The sequence below is a fragment of the Solanum lycopersicum genome, chromosome 5, assembly GCF_036512215.1.
Source record: "Solanum lycopersicum chromosome 5, SLM_r2.1".
Lineage (NCBI taxonomy): Eukaryota > Viridiplantae > Streptophyta > Magnoliopsida > Solanales > Solanaceae > Solanum > Solanum lycopersicum.
This window is the reverse complement of record NC_090804.1, coordinates 677,414-698,411: the sequence shown is the minus strand read 5'-3', so window position 1 is coordinate 698,411 and position 20,998 is coordinate 677,414. Positions and strand designations below refer to the sequence as shown.

Here is a 20,998-nt window from a genome sequence, read left to right as displayed (position 1 = left end):
TATTTTCTTTTTTTAATTTTGTTTGCCTTTTTTCAGAATGATATATAGCTAGCTATAATATTTTTTGATATAATTGTATTCAATTTGATACGAATCAATTGTATATTCATAATACAATGAAGATAATATTTATACAATTTCTCTCACCTCTTACTTCTATCTCCTAGTTTCGCTCATTTCTCTTTTGTCCTGACAACATAGTTGCAATTTGTAAGTAAATAAATTATATCTTTAATTTATAATTATGCTTGAACTATAATTATTGTATCTTTTCAAATCAAATACGATTAACGCACTAAAGAACTCTTCTTAAGCTTTATTAAGTCTCTAATTGCACTAAAGGAAACAACATTGATAGGTATTTTGGACGTCGTTGTTTTCAACACCTTGAAGATTAGGCATAATTTAATGAATTGGATCAACACATTAGTCTGCATATATATTTTAAAAGATAGCTCTATTGTACGATTGAGAGTATGAAAGAAGAATTTTTTTCGCTCATATATAAAATGGTATTTTCATAATCATAAACGAGATTCGACTAAAATAACTTGATAGACTTCAGATGACATTTCAAATGTTTATACAAAATCGTTATTTTTAATCGTGATTTGAAGTACTATTTCTCATTCAAAAATCTTGATAATCAACAAATACATCAAAAATATCATTAGAGCTAGTTTCTCCAATATTAAAACAAGAAAAATAATTCAAAAATAAATAAATCTTGGAACGATTATGAAAATTACTAGTTCAAAAGGAAAAAAATTGATGTTTGATTGAGAAAGGAGAGAAAGAATGTTTTTCGTACGCTGATAGCTAAGTGTCTTCTATAAATCTTATTCGTTTACAACTTTTCAAACTCATTAAGAGATTTTTCAAAATAAAAAATAATTTTATTGATTCACAACTAACAATCAAATGTACTTAATTACTGAACGTGAATAATTAAGATTTATAACTCCATTAAATGCAAACAAATGAGACATTAGAACAAGATATTTTATCGAAAATTATAAAATATATATAACACATATTCATACAATCAATACTTTCTTTCAGTAATTCTAGGGCTCACTCCCAAACCCACAATCTTCGGCTACCAATTTCCACATCCATGGCGGATTCAGCTCCTTCGCCGGAAAATTCCGCCGTCGCAAATTCACAACCACTGACAGAATCTGACAACAAAACCTCGCAATCAGATCCATCTCCGGCACCGTCGTTATCTTCACCTCTGCCACCACCTCCGCCGTTGATCCAGCCTTACTCCGGTACACCTCCGTCGTTTCGTCCGGCGACGCCACCAGCACCACTACCTGGTGTTGGTGTAGCTCCTATGTTCTCGCCTCTTCCTAACCCTAACTTGCAGCAGCAAACATTGAATTTTCCGAATCCTTCGGTTCAGCCTCCCGGAGTGAATTCTGTGCCGCCGTCGATGATTCCAGCACCTACAGCTGGTGCTGGAGCTGTCCAGATGGGTTCGGCGCCGCAAATTATGCCACCTTATGCTATGCCTGGACAGATGGTGAGACCATACGCTCCTATGCCTAACGGTTACCATGCTATGCCTCAACCTGCTCCACAGGGCGCCATGATTCATCCCGGTGGGTTTTTGTTTCTTTCTTATATGTACTGACAACTTGGGTATTTAGCAATTGATAGCTGAAATGATAGATTGTGCAGTGTATTATACACTTGTGTTGTTGTGATATCAAAAGGCGAAGTCTTTGTCGATTAATCTCTTAGGATAGTTACTTCAGATTTGTGGATTGTCAGCTCTAGATGCTGCAGTACTGGGATCTTAATAATAGCTTTGACTAAGTTTATTATTTAGAAATTATTCTGTTGAGACTGAACCACTACAAAATGTTATACATAAGTATGCTTGTTAAGGCTCTAGAAGAATCACTGAACTCTTATTTCTGATTACCATTTGAACCTCGCATTACTTAATAGTATATACGTTATAGATATAATTAGAGTATCAATGGCTAGCGTACTTCTGTCTTGTTGCTTTATTCTGTTGATATTGGGAGGGGAATATTATGGATGAGAGGAGTTTGCCATAGAATTGTATTAAAAATGGATAAGGGGTAACGATGACGGGATGTTTTCTCCTACAGTTTCTTGAATGGTTTCGGTGAGAAAGGTGGGAAGGCTTCATATTGCTGTTCATTAGAGACTACTGAGTACTCCAACTGCTTTTTTGGTATGAGCACGTTTGCTTGTTTTTGTTTTTATTTTCATTTATCATTACAAGGTCATTTGCTTTCGAGCACATCTATTTTCTGTGAAGTACCAAAAGTGGATCTTTCTCACCATGGACATATAATTTTCTATGTTATGTAATGTCTGAATATGCGTGTACTACAGTAGATTTACTTTTAGTAGTAAGGGTACTACCCCTTTGTTGGGATCTTGATTCTTGAAATGCTGGCAGCAGACCTTGTTAACAACTGAATGCAAGTAGCCTATACACCAAGGTATCACAATCTTTTCATTTTACCTGCTTGTGTTGTCCTTCCGGCTATTTTTCTGCTGTACATGATGATGTTAATGTTTGACATGTGGAAAGATTGTCTTAAAATACTTTATCATGCTATCAATTGCATTACTGATGATGAGACGCTGGAAGTCTCATCTTAATGTATTCAAACCTTGCAAATCATTCTTGGAATTTGGACAGTTAGATCAGATTTCTTTGCAAGTGGATGCATAAGGTAAGCCCTATTCACATGTTAGTGATTTATGAAATAGACGTTATTATCTTGATCCTTCAGGTTATCTGTTCAGCTCGTGAGTGTTCTCATGCCTATGGTGCCATCTCATAATGCTTGTAATGTTTGGTAATAACATTTGTTCAGCCTTACAGTTTTCTTTTGTGAATGAGACGTAGGTGTTGAGTGGTAGACTTGTCTCTGCTTTGTAAGCTTGGCCTAATAAATATTCCTAGACTCCTTTGTCCATTTATGCAGGAATTCCGCGTTATGCATCACCGTACACACAGATGGCTCGACCAGTTTTTCCTCCACGCCCACTTGGTGCAGTTGGCATTATTCCTCCCTTGATGCGCCCTCCAATCCCTATGATGCGTCCTCCAATCATTCCTCCTGTTGCCAGGCCAGCTGCCATCCCAAGCATTACTCAAACAGAGAAACCACAAACAACAGTTTATGTTGGCAAGATATCGTCCACTGCAGAAAATGATTTTATGCTTTCTCTTTTGCAGGTGAGTGAATCTAACATTTCAGCAATTTCTCCAATTACTTTTTGAAGGGTGGAACTTAATTCTTTGTGTTGCTCACTTGTTTGTGCTCCAAAGCTCTAAATTTAACTGACCTTTCTGCTGTAATGTTTGCAAAGCTCTGCGGGCCTGTTAGGAGTTGGAAGCGTGCTCAAGATCCGACTAATGGATCACTTAAAGGTTTTGGGTTTTGTGAGTTTGAGTCTGCTGAGGGGGTTCTCCGTGCATTAAGATTGCTCAACAAATTAAACATCGATGGGCAGGAGCTAATGGTATGATCCTGTCTTTTCCTCCTTTCTCTCTCGATCCCCACCCACCCACTCAATTTTTTTTCTTATCTAGAAAATACACACGGCCAACTGTCCAAAATAAATAAATTTTGTTCTATGTCTGCATATTTTAGGACTATTATTGTGCAGCATGAAGATCTCAGTGACAAATTAATTATGATACCTTATTTTTCCATCTGATAATGTGTGACTGTGCAGCTCATCTGTCTACTAAATATTTACAGTATCTTCCCCCAGTGTTTTGAAATATGAACATTTTGTTTTGTCTGCATGCATATTTCGACCAAATCATGTTGTAGGTGCTCTCCTTCAAGTCATGTTACATCCCCAACTTACTAAAGGGTAGTGAATTTCAACTATTAAACTTAGTTAGACTTGGTATCATTGCAGTTAAATGTCAATCAAGCAACTCGCGATTTCCTTGAACGGTATGTTGAAAAGAAAGCAGAGAACTCAAAGAAACCCAAAGAATCTGAAAGTGAAGGCACTGAGAAAGAAGGAGAAAGTGCATTAGGTGGGGAGACAAATGAAAATCCAAAGACGACCGCTGAACCTCCTGAGTCTAGTACAGAAGAATCAAAGCAAGATAGTGGTGATAAAGGGAACAAAGAAAATCTTGATGCTGCTAACTTTGGTCTGGTCACTGACGAAGATAGGCAAGCTGACAAAGAGGCCTTGGAGAAGCTCAAGGATATGATCGAGGAAAGGCTGAAGAATAAACCATTACCACCTCCACCTCCACCTCCACAAGCACCTAAAGATGGTTCTGATAACTCATATACGGAAGACCTCAAAGATGGAGAACCAGGTAGAGATACAGCAAAAAATGGTTAGTTTCTTGGACCAATAGGAAGCCTATCTTTCCTTTATTTGTTTCGGATATTTTTCTTTTGTTGATGCTTTACTGACAGTTTGATTATGATTTTGGAAACACTGCAGAAGAAAAAAATGATGATGTCAACGAAAGTAAAACTTCAAGTGAGCATGACAAGGCCGAGATTAGCTCACCGGACCATCGTAGGCATGATAGGAGAAGCAGGGATAGGGAGAGGGATTTGAAGAGGGAAAAGGAAAGGGAACTCGAAAGGTATGAGAGAGAACGTGAACAAGAACGAGCCAAGAGAGAGAAGGAGAGAGAGTACAAGACCCGCGAAGATGACCGTAGGTACAAGTCCCGTGAAAAAGAGTGGGAAACAAGAGAAAGGGAGAGGGAACATTGGCGAAAAAGAGAGAGAGAAAGGGAGAAAGAAAGGGCTCAGGAACGGAAATGGGATATAGTGGAACAAGAACGTGAATGTGAAGATGGTTATAGGAAAAGAAAACACAGGACTAGTGACGAGGAGAGGAAAAGACGGCAGAGAGAGAAGGAAGATGACTTGGCTGACAGGTTTAAAGAAGAAGAAGAGATTGCTGAGGCTAAGAGAAGAGCAGACGAGGAACATCAGAAAAAAGAACAGGAGGAGGCATTGAAAATCCTTTCTGGTCATCTAGCCAATGGACGTGAAAAAGTTATTTCATATGAGGAAAACAATCTTGATAGCCAAGATAAGAATATCGAGACAGCTCATTTTAATTTAAGCCAGGGTAACTATTTTAGTTTATTCTTCTTAAGATTTATTATTATGGATTCTGCTCTTATCTTTTTATTTGACATTTGATGTTGAAAAATAACAGGTGAAGGAGTTGCACAAAATGGGACTGATGAAGAATCCGTGCGTGCAGTTACTGCAACATCAGACATGAGGCATAATAGCAATGCCCCTACAAAAAGGTTAGAATTTGGCCTCTCAGGGTCAGGAAAAAGAGCTGCTGTCCCTTCTTTCTTCAATGCGGATGAGGATGAGGATACTCAAAAAGAAAAGAAAATGAGGCCATTGGTTCCAATTGACTACTCAGCTGACGAACATATGGTCCAACCTTCCATCTCTGTAGCATCGCCGACTATGGCTGCAGAATTTGCAAAGCGAATTTCAAATGTCAATGCTAAAGAAGAGAGGCCTGATATAGAGAAGGAGAGACACAGAAGAACTCATGACAGATCCAGCCAGAGGGATCGGGACAGGCATGACGAGGAGACTAACCGAACCAGGGATGACGGTAGAAACCTTGATCATGGCAGAGTTCGGGAAACTAGACCTGATAAGGTTAAGACACCTGATAATCAGAAGCTTTTAGATGCAAAGCAATTGATTGACATGATTCCAAAGACCAAAGATGAGTTGTTCTCTTATGAGATAAACTGGGCTACTTATGACAAGGTGAGAAATGATCTGTCAGTTTCATTCTCTTGCTTTAGTACATGAGATGGTTTCATTAATTTATATGTTTTATTTTTAGAGTTATATGCTATCTGGTACTTGCAAATTCTAGCGAACACAGCTATGCATTTTCATATTGATGTGTTCCTGCAATTAACATAAAGCAGAGTGGGATGAGATGTGAGAGATAGCATACCCACTAAGTTTCTAGGATTTGGAGGGCTTTTATTACTATTGTGATTGATTTTTAGCCTAATGTCAGCCAAACATTTGATATTGGTTTTGGCCCCCGATATAGCCGGTCTTTCTTTCCAATCACACATTTCCTTTGAGCGCAGTAATAGTAAGAGCAACATGATGGTTCCTTTTAAATTGTTTTTACAAGAAACACAACTGATGAATGAGTTTCGGGTCTTCTATTGTTGGTTTATTGGAGCTGTGAATGTTTATAGTTTATATCTGCTTTGCTTTTCACAGAATGCATTACATGAAAGGATGAGACCGTGGATCAGTAAGAAGATCACTGATTTCCTTGGTGAGGAGGAGCCGACGCTGGTAGACTACATCGTCTCCAGCACTCAAGAACATGTCAAGGCAACTGAGATGCTGGAGAGGCTCCAAAGTATATTAGATGAAGAAGCTGAAATGTTTGTTCTGAAGATGTGGAGGATGCTTATATTTGAAATCAAGAAAGTTGAGACAGGTCTGGCTTTAAGGCCCAAATCCTAATTTCAGTTGTGTTCTCACCTGTAACTTGAAAGCATATTCATTAACTCTTGCTACTCTATCAAATCATTGTAGAATTGTTTTCTTTCAAGCTTAAAAATGACAAATAGTTTAGGTCAAAAGTTATCTTGTGATTCTCTTAATTCATTCCAGCTTCAAGGTTGCTTTGCTTTCCATGTTTGTGCTGTTTTCTCTTACATATCAGAAATATCCCACCTTTTTTACTGGAGGTAATTTTTGAGAAGCAAAGGCCCCATATTTGTGGGATCACAACAGGGTATGTTGTTGTGAAGGGCTTAATAGTTTTCTTTTTATATTTGGAATTTTTAACTGTTTCCAGCAGTATTAGATGGGAATGAACGTGATCTTAAATCTTCATTTCTCAAATGAGAACCGTTTCACATTTAAATAGAATTGTTATCCTTATAAAATGAACGAAGCCACTAAGTATTTTGGTACGGAGCAAAATACTTATTTTTTTCATGTTCTATTTGTGTCAAAATTTGAAGGCATTTTTTGGAACATAAATTTCTCAGAATGAGGAGAAGACTGATACATTGACGCAAATTTAAGAACGTCTTCCATCGTGTAACCGTACCAACATATGCATCTTTTATTTTTAGTCTAATTTTTTTTACAAAAGCATTTTTTATTTTATATCACAAAATTCAAAATTCTTTTTTATCTTTCGCCTAATTGTCTCTCTATTTCGACTTTTCGAGTGCCCTATAAAACTCGGAAGGCTCTTGCAAAAACACTTCCTTGTTAGTACCAATAAACATGCTTGGTATGACAGAAAAATGCTTTCCACAAAAATGAATTTTCTATTGTTTAATAGCTAAATAAGACTGAGAATCTATAATTCACAAAATATACACCTGGCTCGTAGAAGCAGGATATATAGAATTTAATTACCATTGTACTTCAAGCGTCTCTTTTTTTCAGTAATTGCATGCACTTGCGTTTTCTCTCCATAAGTCTTCGTCTGAAAATTCTCAAATGCATTGGTAACAGCATCTACCTGTAACACGTTTGCCAAAATTACCAAAGCATATATAGTCTCTTCATAAATATATATTTATTTAAATTCTAAGAGAAGTGTGCTCGAGGCAAAAGAGAAGCAGGCAGTTTAAAGGAGAATAAAGGACTATCGGTTTGGTTGCAACTCACTGACCAGTTTAGGATCTCTGGCATAAACTCTAACGATCAAATCCTGGTAACAAGTAGGCAATAACTGACTAACGCAATCTTCCTTTATATGAAATTTCTCAAAACTATCATAATCCTGTAAACAATAGGACATTAGAGAAGCCGGCGGAAAATTGAAACATGTGCACCCAAAAAGTATTTGCCATATAAGGTTGACATTTGACAACATTTATAGCCGAAAGAGAGATTGAACTGATGTTTGAGATAAGAACTTCCAGAGCTAATCAATGTTTGAGAACCACAAGGAAAATTAATTTCTATGCTGTACAGTCTTTTCCATTTTAACTGAAATACATCACTGTTTTCAATAGTTCAGTATAGATGAACAAAATCACTGGAGAATCTAAGACAACTATAATTGACAGTTGCAAAAGAGATAATACAACTAGCATGAAGAGTACCATTTATATTAAAAGGTTAATTTCTAACTATAGGTGGAATTGTCGAAGAGCATTCTCACTAACACTTGTTGGCCAAATTAACCAAAATTTGCATCTTTGTAGCTTCAAGCAAAGAAGACAATTAGTCCTAAAACAAATTTATGTTTGTCTAGTTTTGTGTAAGTTTCTTGAAAGTAAACAAGACGAAGCAAATTATAATACCTGGAAGAAGCTGACCCTGCATGACAATGGACCACATGAACAGAAGAAAAGAAAAGGCTTTAGTCATCACACGAGCATGAGATCATCAGAACAATAACACGAGAAGAAAAGAAAGGTACCTTTCCAATGGATTATTCCTTCCATTAGCCAAATCAATTTTGATATTCGTAACAATAACATCTTCCTCATTCAAATGAGCATCAGAATTCTGAATAAAAAAATTACTCTGTGAGGGAGTGATCATCACTATCAGGTAAACAAAAGAGGATATTAGAGTTATCTGAAGGACCTGGGAACAAATTATGTCTTGAGCCGTTACATTTTTGAAGTACTCCAGATTCTCCTTGGACACAGTAAACTCATTACAGTACTGTCAGAATATTGATGCAAAAATATTTTAGCCATTTTGTCCTTGCTGTAAACAACTTGGTAATTGATGTCATTCAACTTATAAAGAACGAGTTTAATAGAATAGCATAGGAGTTCAGTACATGTTAAAAGATAATATGAACAGTTCCGTAAAATAAGATCCTTAGAACATATATATATATATATAATAGAAACAACTTGAAGCTGTATATGTTTTTCTATGGAATTACAACTCTGGATATCTGGCTATATAATGGATACCTGGTATATGTCCCTCCTTCGAATTCGACGAATCAGATTTCTGGATTCCTCTAGATCTTGGTGGGTAGAAGCTTCAATTGTTTTGACAATTGTATCATCTAACTGTACATTGTTCAGTATTAATTAACTGATGCTTTAAAGTTCATACAGGCATGGTATTTTGGTTTGTATCAATGATATAGATTATCTAACCATCCAGTACTTTGCTGGTTCATCAATGTATGAATCAATTTCAAGATGGTCATTTGCTTTTATCAAAGCATCCACGACCATGAATTCTATTGCCTAAAATTTATAAGATAGAAAAAGAAGACAAACAAGCTCACAGTGAGTTTTAAGTAGTAATAAGTGGAAACATTTTGAAACAAGGAACAAAGGTAGGTGAAATTCTTTGAACCTTCACTTTTGGATGCGTATAGACTGTACGATGCAAATCAGCACGAGTGGAAAATAGCTTGTGGATCGTAAGATCTAAACAAAATCATCAAATGCAAAGTGAGAACTTTTCCTACATCTGGAAGATGTTAATTTCTCATGTAAAATAATAGCTTCAAGAATACTAACATTCCTTTGCCCTGTAACATATTTCATTGTCTATAACACGCATTGTTTCCATTAGCCTGCAAATAACAAAAAATGTAGTATTGGCTTTTCCAATGTTAGTAACAATTCTGGGACAATTTTTTCAGTAATAAAAAGAAAGAAGGATCAAATTTAGTATGAAAATCATGCCTCTGGAACTGAAAATTGCACCTAAGACCACAAGCTCTGGTGTCACGCTCTATGTAATCAAATCTGCAAAAAGATTGGTTCATCAAATGCAGCTGCAAGCACATAATTTAAGTTGCATCTGAAGAAAGTAAGGAAAAGGGAATTTACTTGTCAACATCTATTCCGTTCCGTCCATTAGCAACAATATCATACAAGAACTGCTTCTCTTTTGAGCTCTGTATAACAGCAAGTAATGAAGCAACAGAATTCAGTATGTGTCAGATCTTAGCTTTTTTAACATCTTAACACATCAACTCAAATCCTCCCATAAAAATGCTTACCACTGATTTACCTGCCTCAGAAGCAACTATCATTTCCTGAGTAGAAAAGAGGAGAGATTTAATACCACTCAGAGGAAAGCCAAAGGAATCTAAAACAAAGCTCCAAAACAAACTGAAAATAAAGCTCATGATAATGAACGTGAAAGGTTTTCAATCTTACATTATATAATTCTGAAAGCATGAGGTACAGCTCAAGAAAATAACATTCCAAATGCATACTAAATTATGCAGACAGACAAACTTAGGGCAACTAATACTAGTCTGCTGAGATTGCATCTTTAGAGGGAGGGAATGTTTGATTTAAGGATGCAAAAAGGCATCATAAATAACATGAGTTATTTTCATACGACCTTTACTTTCTTCAAAGTGCCAGAATCAATATCAATGCTATTCTCATCAACAATGTAGTCTATCATCTTCAAAGACATATCCTCATGGGACCTGAAATTTTTCCATTCAGGAAGTATTAGAAAAATAGACTCAAATAAGGAAATTCTTAAACAAAATATGTTGCTCAATGTTTGGAAAGGTACATAAATAGCTTTGTTTTAGTGATGGGATTCTTTTGAAGCCACAAATACTGCAAATATTTCTGTTGGGGAAATAAGGATATAACCCATGAATAGTGATTGTTATGGTAATGTCATACAGACTCTTTCAGTGGTGGACTAATTTTGGATGAAGAGGACAAACGAGTACTTTCACTTAAAATGGACGAAAGCGGCAGAGATAGGTAGAAAAAAGCCTACACAATCATGCATTGATGCCCAATAAGAACAAGAATTTTAGGAATATACTTATAGAGCCAAGCAGCCCAAATATCTCTATAAGGGAAGCATCCAATCCTCCAGTTCTGATGGATGAAAAGGAAAGAGTTTTTATTAACAATTACCATTTAATGCCGCTGCGAACCCGAGGAAGAATTTCACGCTCAAACAAGTGACTGAATGGCCCATGACCCACATCATGTAGTAATCCTAGATGAACTCAAGTAAGAACAATGGACAGATACTGTTGAGAAAATGAAACTTAGCTGGTATGTTTGACTCACCAGCAAGTTTCACGGTCTGTACATCAAAAGATTCAATACCAAGCTCCTGTCCCTACAACCACAGCACATCCATCAAAACATTTTATCAAATATAGGGCCAAGATATTAGGATATATTCCTACTTGATAGGTCTTAAGTCTATGTACAGCGTCACTGGCCAGCCAATAGACCCCTAGGGAATGCTCAAACCGAGAGTGCACAGCCCCAGGATAAACCATGTATCCAAGACCTAGGACAGAAATTGAGTTTGAGTCAATATTACAAGTTTAAATCCCAAATGCTGGCAAAGCACCGGAAAAGAGCATATACTTTCTGAAAAAGTTCTAATCCAGATTATTTGTATCTGACATGAAACACCAAGAAACAGAAAAGTTTCTGCCTTTACAAGTGTACTGGCTCTAATACAGTTCAATTAGAAGTATATTTGTTCCTGCTACAGGACCAAATTGCTAGCAATAACTTTAATTGATGATACACAAGAACCTCACAGTACTCCTTTTCTAAAAGAAGATTAGTACGGAAAAGACAACTTGCAGTTATGATCTAAAAAATTGATTGCTTTAAGCATTAATCAATGTGCATATATAGATGATTGAGATAAGATATGATGAAGTCTAGTTGTTGATGCCTAAGGAGTTTAAAGTGAAAATGACCACCTGCACCATATGTAGAAATCTTGTTTCTCATTTTAGTTTTATCCTCTTTAATTTTTTATTTTTTTTGAAGAATATGTTGTTGCGAAACTTTGAGCAAGTTGACGATAAAATAACAAAGTCAGGGATCAAGCTAGTAGTCCAGATGGCCACATCATAAGCCGATAAAATGGCCATGAGAGTAAAGTTAAATGGAACTATGTGCAGCTATTCAGAAAACTATTACTGGACTTCTCTAATATGGAAGGACATCAAAGCAGATACATCCACCTGCAACTTGTTCAACAGCTGCTGAAACTAAATATGTGCTTGTGCCATTACACAGCCAAATTTATCCTGCAAGCCTTAAATATATCCATTTGCAAAGCCTCGAATATTTATTTTCACCAGTAACCCTAAAATCTTTATCCTAAACATTAAAAAGTTTGTTTAAACAACAGCTTCACATGTACACACATTCACCTGATCATTAAGGGAAACTTGATCAGAAATAAAGGATATGCGTACCTAGCTGCTTCAATTCACGAAGCCTGTAACATACACAAGAAAACACAATTGGAATTATTTCCAGCCAATCAAAAATGTCTGGAGCAGAAAAGAAACAATTTACAAACAAATTAAGCTTGCCTCTGAAACTGTTCAGTGTCGATGAAATTCAGAGCTTGCTGCAATCGAAGGGAGGAACTGTTGTTAAATACAGTATAAATATAGAAAATATGATATCTTCACTAAGTGCTGATATTATAGAAAACATATATCGTACATGCCGTATATAAACTCTGTTTTGACTTAAAAAATCTTTTTCACTAGAATCAAACGTTAAACAATGAATGATGAATTTAGTGAAGGAAATCTGTTGCTCTACGAAAATTTACCTATCTACTTAGTAAGTAATATGTCCCAATTTACATGCTTTGATTTCAAAATTTAAACAAATTTATTTTTTATCATAATTTTTTCATATATCATTTAAGTATTTTGAATCGTCAATCATTAATACTTAATATACTTTTTACATAATTTTCATATATATAATCTTATTTCAAAAATTAAACTATCGAAATTCGAAGAGTGTTACGCTTAAATAACTCAAGACAGATGAATAGGTGCTATGCTACTTTAAAAGAAGAGAATCAACAAAATTACAAGAGTAAACAAATCACACAAGGTTTTGAAAGAAGTCAAAACCTTTTATAGGCCCAAATAGACTTGACTAGCAACTATTGAGAGAAAGTGCATCACTATTCCCACTACACAAATATTTGCGTACACGCATAGCATACAACCAACATGTATAAGCCACCGAACTTTTCCTTTTTCTCATACCGCATGACGTCGCATCTCTTTTTTAAATTTTTTATGCTGTATTTATATGAGGTTTCCGGTCAGGAATAGAAAAGCACTTCAAATTATCAATCGAACTTCACCAGAAAAGCCAAAAAAAAACGTGACATAATTTGAAAAAGACGAAGATGAACGCCGAGTTCAGAAATAACGTATAGCATTATAGCAGAGTACAAGTCATACGTGGTGGAATTTCACCACTCGAAAAGGAAAAATAATTTTAAGTTATCAAATCAACTTCTTCGATTCAAACGAAAAGCAGAACCGAAATAAGAGTGAGTGAGTAACTGTGCTGAAAAACAAACACGTACTCCGATTTTGATAAGAACAGCGACACGCGAAATAATAAAGTATACGCTACGAAACCTCACTACCGGACACGAGAGAGAAATGCAAATAATAAAGTAATATTATGCTAAAAAGGCAAACACGAACACTGAGTTAAACGATTAAAACGTGCAAAACAGAACAAGGGAATCAGAAATTTCACACTCAAACTGGAAAAACTAAATACGAATCACCGAACTTATCTCTTCATTTCATATTCAAAAGCAGTAGAAATAAACTCAAAATTTCTCAAAAGCAAAAAAAAGGAACTCCGATTTTGATAAGAATCAAAGCATGCAAAGCATAACAAAAAAAAACGAATAAGAAACCGTACCTTATCGAGATAGATGTTGCCATGAACATTATCATGAATATGCTTATAGTACCGCCGTGTGTCGAACGGAGCCTCGCCGGAGTCGCACATTGGTAAGAGTTTGCTGTTGCTACAATCTCCCATTGGTAACTGTTCAAGAGAAGTTCGCCTGCACCTGCTCTGTTACTTGCTTTAAATAGGGGAAAAAAGATGAAGAGAGGAGATGGAAAGGCGTCAGGTACAGGAATTTGCAGTGAGTGGTCAAGTCACGGTGATACGCAAAATAAAATAAGTTTCTTACTGTACGCGCAGTGAAGGTGCGTGTTATAACACAACCTAAAATAATTACTTTCTGCCTCAAAAATAATTGTCACGTTTCACTTTTTAATTAATTATTTATAAATCGATAAATAGTAAAACATGACAAGTAATTTGAGATGAGGGCACACTCACATACTTAAATTTTTATTAACAGAACTTAAATACATCTTCTATTTGTCACGTGACATAATGAGTTGTCTCATGTGACTCTTAATAAAAAACAAAGAGAAACTATTAAAAACACTCCTATATTTGACGAGAATTTAGGATATATTTCATTCAAGTTATAAAATCAAGGATCTATTTAAAGTTTAGCTAGTCAAATATAAAATATTTTTAAAATGATCTAAGAAAAGATCTAACAATTTGCATTAATGTAAAGATATTTTAAATGATCCTCTTTTTTCTTTATTATGTTATATTTTTTGTTTTCAATTTAAATGCCAGCAAAAGAGGGTTGTTCTATGAAAATATTATTAATTTGTGAATCGCATGCCAACTTAGGAGACCTTTCCATATTTATAACTCTTGCAACTTTTTGTTCGTATAACGGTGTTTTTTATATAATAATATATAATAATTCGATAAAAATAAATTTATAAGCCATATGGAACACACTACGTAAAATTACCGTAGATAATAATGTGGACATTTAGTCTATCTAAGAGTAACTTTATGCCCAAATAACTAAGTTGAACACACTATAACAAACATTTTTGCCCAAACAACTAGTTCATAAATAGCCTAATACAATCAAAGAGAAATTAACGAATTGTTTGCTTGATATTAAGCGAAGTAAAAATTATATTAACGTCTCATTCGTTTGTTAAAAGAATAAACAAATGACGGTTTTAATTGTGATGTCAATTCAAATTAATTGAGCAAGAGGGTAGTTGAAGAGAGTTAATTACTAAGCAATTAAAATAAAAAAGAAGTAAAAACTTATTTAATATCCATTTGATTGATGGAGTGATATTGGACTAAAATAAAGCTAATGCCTAGTGTTGATATTTGTGTCAAACCACAAGTTATATCTCATTAAGCAATACCAACTATAGTTATAGTTGAACCCAACTAGTTCGATCAGGATTAGGATTTTTCATATCTAAGACTCAAATTCGAGATCTCAAATTTAAAAAAATATCATTACAAGTTAAAAATTCATCTCGTAAATTGATGGTGATTGTTTTATAGCTACCGAGTAAGAGGTACAACGATAATATGGTGAATTGACAAACGTGTTGAGGAGGCGATTGACAATGAAAATTTTTCACTTTTTTTCCGAATTTCATAATGAAACATGGCCAAATTCTCAGGACGCCTAATGAAGATCTGAGTTGAAGAAGAAAGAAATCTTAAAAAGTACTGCATAAACTATCTAACCTGAACAAGATCAGTGATTGATTCATGAGCATACAACTTTGAAGTTTGAAACTGTGAGACATTTTGGACAAAACCAGGATGAACATGCTTGAAAAAAGAGCACACGAAATCACGCGGCAGCTTCCAGTACTGCTTGAAATTGGGAAGGCACGCGAAGCACGGGAGCTTGGATTTCACCTGGTTTACCTAACTGACCACAGGCAGCCATTTGATCATCTCCTCTACTCCATCGAAAAAGCACCACACATCCTGCTTCAGCAAGAATGTCTCTGAACTCGATTATCTTCTCTCTTGTAGTTGGTTTGAAGAAGGATCCAGAATGAGGGTTAAAAGTGATCAGGTTAATCTTGCATGGAATGCCCTGGACTAGATCGATTAGTCTCTTTGCATCCTCAACACTGCAAATAAAATTTCAACAATGAGAATTTACACGATATAGAAAACAAAGACATATATATTCTGCTTAATTGAGCAAGCCAACTGATTCTGTAAAACTCATATCTAGAGGGGAAAAGCAAGGGCTATGCAAGTAGATAAAAAAACTACATTAACTATCCACCAAAATCATCAGAGTAAAACATCATCACAGTCATTCTCCATGAAGCCGGAAGGAGGGGTTAATCAGTGAAGAAACTGCATTCATTGGCGTATACGGCAAATAGATACATGACTGTGCAAAGTGATAGAGGAATTGCAACAAACAACAACAATTGCACTACAAATCCCAAGCAAGTTGGGAAAGGGTTACCACGGCTCTTTTGTTCTGTGCAATGGGTTGAACCAGTGGATCATGGAGGGGAACCAGAAGCCGGAGGAAGTTTAGTGTGATTGGACATGCACATTAGACATGCACCATGGAATCGCAAAATGTAGGGTTACTATGGTAGAGTTGGTACAATTATGCTGCAAGTCAGCCCATGCTTTTCATTATCTTTTTCTTAAAAAAAGGCCTTCTCAGCATTTATTTTTAGTATATTTACAGTTTCCTCTATATATACATTTCAAGTTTCTTCCATGTTTTCCTAAATAATCATCTAGTTTCTACTCTTATTAGCTTCATCAAGAATTCATTTCTAGATGTCTAGAAACACATGAGTAATGCTCTTTCTGAACATACTTGTCATGCACAAAAATGACGACATTATCTTGCAAAAATCACATTGGTACAACACATGGTAGAAAAGTTGAAAGGATTAGAAGTAACGCTATAGACCAGATTTTGCAGGAGTAGAGCAGTAAATGCAACCTTTTGGTTTTTGCTTTCAACTTAAAAGGTAAATAGAACAACTTAACTGCTATGGCACCGATTAACTCTACCAACCACAAAGCCATTACTCTTCCTCTCTCCAGGGATAGAATTTTGTTAGACTGAACAGTATGAATAAATTTATAACAATGGCATAGCTTTACAAAAAAGGAAAGTTGTAGAAATGAGAAAAGCCCCAATTGTGCTTATGTATGACTGTCGGTGTATTTTGATACTTATTTATATAGCCATGGACAAATAGTCCTTTATCTTTGCAAAAGAGGGTAACTTTTTATCACATCCAACGGAACACATCCAAACAAACAGCACACTCATCATATTAATGGAAGGGTGCTGAATAGTAAAACGATGAAGATATCAATCATCTTGCTGGTTTTCCCACTTGAAAGAAAACATGAGAAACACTTGGTAAAATCAAAAGGCCTCCTGTCTGCTCCCCCACCCCCACCCAATCTCTATCTCTCTAATTTCTTTGAGTCACTTTTCATATGTAAAATTCTCGGAGAACTCCAGCAAAAAAACAATTTTCTTTTCCATCTCTGAAATCAGAACATCATTTATTCATTTTCCTACATATTTACACTCATTCCAAAAATAATCATGAAAGAACAAAAAATTAAAGAGAGGCAGAAGAAAGAAAGCATCATTTAGTATGAAACCACCCACTCACAGCTATCTCCCCGTATTATTCTACAAGCATTTTCTTTCTACAGCTTATCTTTAGTCAAAATCGGATATAAAAGCATTCAAATTCTCGGTATGTGGATATATTTGGGAGCCTTGGTTTAGATGGATTTTCAGTTTGAATTTTGAGGCTCCTGATGGATAAACTGGTTACCAAAGAAACAACAATGGTGAGTATTTGGACACCAAACTAAAGCAGAAACTAGAGCATGTCTCAGTAGAAAGCTTGAAGATGAATAGGCTTTTTGTCTGTGTCTATTTGTTTAGTTCCCCTGGGATCTGTTAAGTTCTTTTATATTTCAGTTAGTTTAAGTGTGTTCCGTTTGATGGGAGTACGGGACCATAGGTGACACTCTTTTTTACAAATATAAAGGACTATTTGTGTTCAAGAAATACACTGGGGACTAAAATAAATACTATTGAAGAAAAAACAAGGTATATACCTATCATTAACTCCGGCAAGCATTACATACTCGAACAGAACTTTGTATTTATGTTTTGATTGAAGCTCCTCTCTTAGTGTTCCAAGAAGCAAGTTCAAGTTAAATTTGCGGTTAATTGGCATGATCCAACTTCTGACCTGCAATATTTCACAAGTGTGAATCAAATTATGACGCTATTTGTTTCTTCATTGTCGTCCCAAGAATTGAGTTGCTCAAGGGAAATACCTCATCAGTTGTAGCATTCAAACTGACTGCCAAAGCACAATTGGACTCGCGAAGAAACCGCTTAAGCTGGGGCACAAGCCCACTAGTAGAAACGGTGACCTTTCGAGGACTAAAATGAAGCCCTTGTTCATCTACCAATATGTCTGCAGCTTTCAAGACATTCTCAATGTTGTGAAGCGGTTCTCCCATTCCCTGGAGTGAGTTATTTGTCAAGATTTGCTAATAGCAAATACTGATTGCTTAGTATAACAGAAAAAGATAAGGAAGAAGGGACAAAGGGTCTTTGTTCTAATTCCTCATTAATATAGAGCCAAAGTCTCAGACAGGATTTCATAATATTATAGCTGTTAAGTGTGGAAGAGAAAGACCAACTCCAGTCAACCATGACGCCTGATTAAATAACAGGGAGAAGCATGAATAATGGCCCTAGGAGAAGGTCACAAGGAAGACAGAATTCAGCAATACTAGCAAAGCGGGCTAGATTTGGTAAATTAGCAAAGCTGCTCACATTGCATCAAGCGAGGGTATTCACCACACCATAAGTTAATTATTGGTTAATACTGTATGTATACACAAAAATAAATTACATGTTCAGTTCAGGAAATCACTTCAAGCATACACATACCATAAACACAACGTTGCTAATTGGTCCAACTTCACTGGATAACAAGCGTCGAGCTAAAACAGCCTGCTCAACTATCTCAGAAGTGGATAAGTTTCTCTTCAGACCCATTCTGCATAGTAGATTCATGTACTTAAACAAAGGGAACCAATTCAAGAACTGTAAATTGGAAAAATAAACAAAAGGTTAAAAGGCTGCTAGAGCTTTACCTGCCGGTATAGCAAAACTGGCAATTCATGGCACAACCTACTTGACTAGATATACAGACAGTGTTCCTGCCCCGCTCACAAGGTATCAGAACAGTTTCTATTACCAGACCATCTTCCAACTTGAATAACATCTGTAAGATCCTGTGAGTGCTATTTATTAAGTGATGAATCAAAAACAAAACAGATGGCACTCAACATTCTACATATTGCACAAGCTATGTACCTTTTTAGTTCCATCAGACGCTGTCAGAATATCTTTCAAGTTTAACGTCTTAAATTCAGCATGTTCACCCAACATTTTCCTGAAATCCTTATTCAAACCTGGGAAGATAATGTATCGTTGATGATTCAATCAGCTGTAACTACCATCACATTACAAAGTGCACATAAAGGAAGATCCAAACAAAAATTCAGAACCCTTCTCTTTCCATAAGCAATAAACTCAATCAACACTTTCGACACAGAAACTTTGACAGCAAGAGTATATGTATGCAAAAAAAAAAAATAAACCTTCTAATTCCTCACTGCATTGAGCCCAAATATTATCCCCATACAGACGTTTCCATAACATCAGAGCCTGAGCAGGCCTATAACCATATGACTGAACCCATTTCTGTTAAACAAGAAAGCAGAGCGAGTTTTAGTAACTATGGTAGGCCATTGAACATTAAAATCAAACACAAATATCAAAATTGATCTCAAATTCCAATACAAGATTATAGTTTAAGCCAAGAACAAGATAAACCATTCTCAATCTTGGAACTTTCCTTAAAAGTCTACAAGGTTAACTTAAAGTACAGGGAAGGAACAATCTAAGTACGAATACCATGGCACAAAGCTTAATCACATGAATCCGAAACAACTTTGAACCTTTATGCAAGAAAAACAAACATGGACTAAATCCTATCAAAATTGCAGCTTTCCTCAAATTTCAACAAAGTTAATAATACAAAACAGGTACAACCCAAATTCGCATACCATCAAACACACTTTTGCTCATGTCCGATTAGCTGAGGCTAGTACCCTCTTCAAGTATGTATTATTTCTGGGATAATAAGAGTTTCTTTGAATGTCTATCTCTTTTTCTCTCCATGCCAAGAAATTTTTTCACCTCACCCAAAACATTCATCTCAAAACTTCTTTCTTACTTGAGTCTTCAACTTCTCAATTTCCTCTTGACTTTTGGAAGCTATCAACATACAAAGAAAGATATATAAAGGATTCATCTACTTTCTGAATCTTCACTCTAATTCACCTAGAATCTTGTCAAATTTAACAACAAAAACTATACCAAAGCGGAAGGGACCGTACAAAAGCTAAAAGTAGCTATCCTATAGTAGTCGGGCTAACCAAAACCTCACGACAACATATCATTAGCCTTAATCTCAAGAACACAAACTAAGTTTGAATCTTTAACCAGAAAACAAGACTAAATCACTAATTAACTATCAAGATTGCATCTTTCCTCAAATATCAACTCAATCAACCAAAATATACAGCACAACAGCCGAAATTCAGTTACCAAGTGAACGAGCTTAATCTCAAAAACACAAAAAAAACAATACTAAACCTTAAATCAGCATCAAGATTTCAACTTTACTCAATTTGATACTAATCTAACTAAGACACACAGCCAACAACTTAAATACACATACCTCAAGATCAGTATATCTCATCCCTTTCAAAACCACTTTTGAATCCTTCAATGGATACCCATTTCGGCCACTACCTCCTACCATACACAACCAAACAAAACAGAATCAAGAACAAAGGAGAGAAGAACCTCTCAGCAGATAAAGTAAAGGGTACTTACCAGAATCAACAGAAAGGTTGGTTTGAGGTGTAGAAGAATGTTGAGCTGCTGTAACTAAACGATAATGAGGAGTGGTGAAGATAAGAGATGTTCTTGAAGGAAGCAGCTTTAGAAAAGATTTGGTTTTAAATGGAAAATTTGTGTAATTTGAGAAGGGAAAAGTTGTTCCAAGCAAAGCACAGTTGCTGCTGCTGCCGCCGGAGAAACGAATTCGCCTCATCCTCAAACACACACCAAACGGTCTTCTCCAGCTGCGCTACACAGATTTTGTTAACTGCAATCAGGGTCTTAAAGGAGTGAAATTATATTGGTTCTTTAAAATAATGAAG

General features: G+C 35.7%; 3 protein-coding genes across 16 annotated transcripts; 1 reads left to right on the top strand and 2 right to left on the bottom strand.

The window, feature by feature from the left end:
- The first annotated feature begins 865 nt into the window (after positions 1-865).
- On the top strand, positions 866-6,643 carry LOC101253282 (RNA-binding motif protein 25). 9 transcript variants are annotated; one of them, XM_010322282.4, is made up of 9 exons: positions 869-1,607; positions 2,127-2,212; positions 2,447-2,849; positions 2,979-3,232; positions 3,367-3,519; positions 3,928-4,366; positions 4,477-5,121; positions 5,212-5,795; positions 6,273-6,643. In XM_010322282.4, exons 3-9 carry the CDS (start codon positions 2,834-2,836, stop codon positions 6,522-6,524), a joined length of 2,343 nt encoding a protein of 780 aa, XP_010320584.1. In that variant the 5' UTR covers positions 869-1,607; positions 2,127-2,212; positions 2,447-2,833; the 3' UTR covers positions 6,525-6,643. The 9 variants fall into 9 exon arrangements, with proteins under 9 accessions (XP_004238672.1, XP_010320584.1, XP_010320582.1 ...); XM_010322285.4 differs by lacking the exon at positions 2,447-2,849 and having other exon boundaries at positions 1,051-1,607; XM_069297682.1 differs by having other exon boundaries at positions 1,051-1,607; positions 2,127-2,849; positions 2,957-3,232.
- Positions 6,644-7,265: 622 nt separating this feature from the next.
- On the bottom strand, positions 7,266-14,456 carry LOC101252985 (uncharacterized). Of its 6 annotated transcripts, none has more exons than XM_010322274.4 (19): positions 13,724-14,456; positions 12,346-12,383; positions 12,226-12,248; positions 11,188-11,294; positions 11,066-11,117; positions 10,907-10,991; positions 10,365-10,455; positions 10,015-10,050; positions 9,842-9,909; positions 9,695-9,757; positions 9,527-9,582; positions 9,360-9,433; positions 9,155-9,247; positions 8,963-9,064; positions 8,622-8,702; positions 8,452-8,540; positions 8,333-8,348; positions 7,696-7,806; positions 7,266-7,542 (listed from the first exon to the last, which is right to left on the bottom strand). In XM_010322274.4, exons 1-19 carry the CDS (start codon positions 13,844-13,846, stop codon positions 7,429-7,431), a joined length of 1,422 nt encoding a protein of 473 aa, XP_010320576.1. In that variant the 5' UTR covers positions 13,847-14,456; the 3' UTR covers positions 7,266-7,428. The 6 variants fall into 6 exon arrangements, with proteins under 6 accessions (XP_010320576.1, XP_069153789.1, XP_025886796.1 ...); XM_069297688.1 differs by having other exon boundaries at positions 12,181-12,248; positions 13,724-13,869; XM_026031011.2 differs by lacking the exon at positions 13,724-14,456 and adding an exon at positions 12,907-13,303.
- An 820-nt stretch (positions 14,457-15,276) lies between these two features.
- LOC104647251 (uncharacterized) lies at positions 15,277-20,991 on the bottom strand. Its single transcript, XM_010322279.4, has 9 exons — positions 20,670-20,991; positions 20,512-20,588; positions 19,367-19,469; positions 19,080-19,177; positions 18,857-18,987; positions 18,651-18,759; positions 18,026-18,217; positions 17,801-17,937; positions 15,277-15,804 (listed from the first exon to the last, which is right to left on the bottom strand). The coding sequence occupies exons 1-9, from the start codon at positions 20,887-20,889 to the stop codon at positions 15,516-15,518; spliced, it is 1,356 nt and encodes a 451-aa protein (XP_010320581.1). The 5' UTR covers positions 20,890-20,991; the 3' UTR covers positions 15,277-15,515.
- Positions 20,992-20,998: the final 7 nt, after the last annotated feature.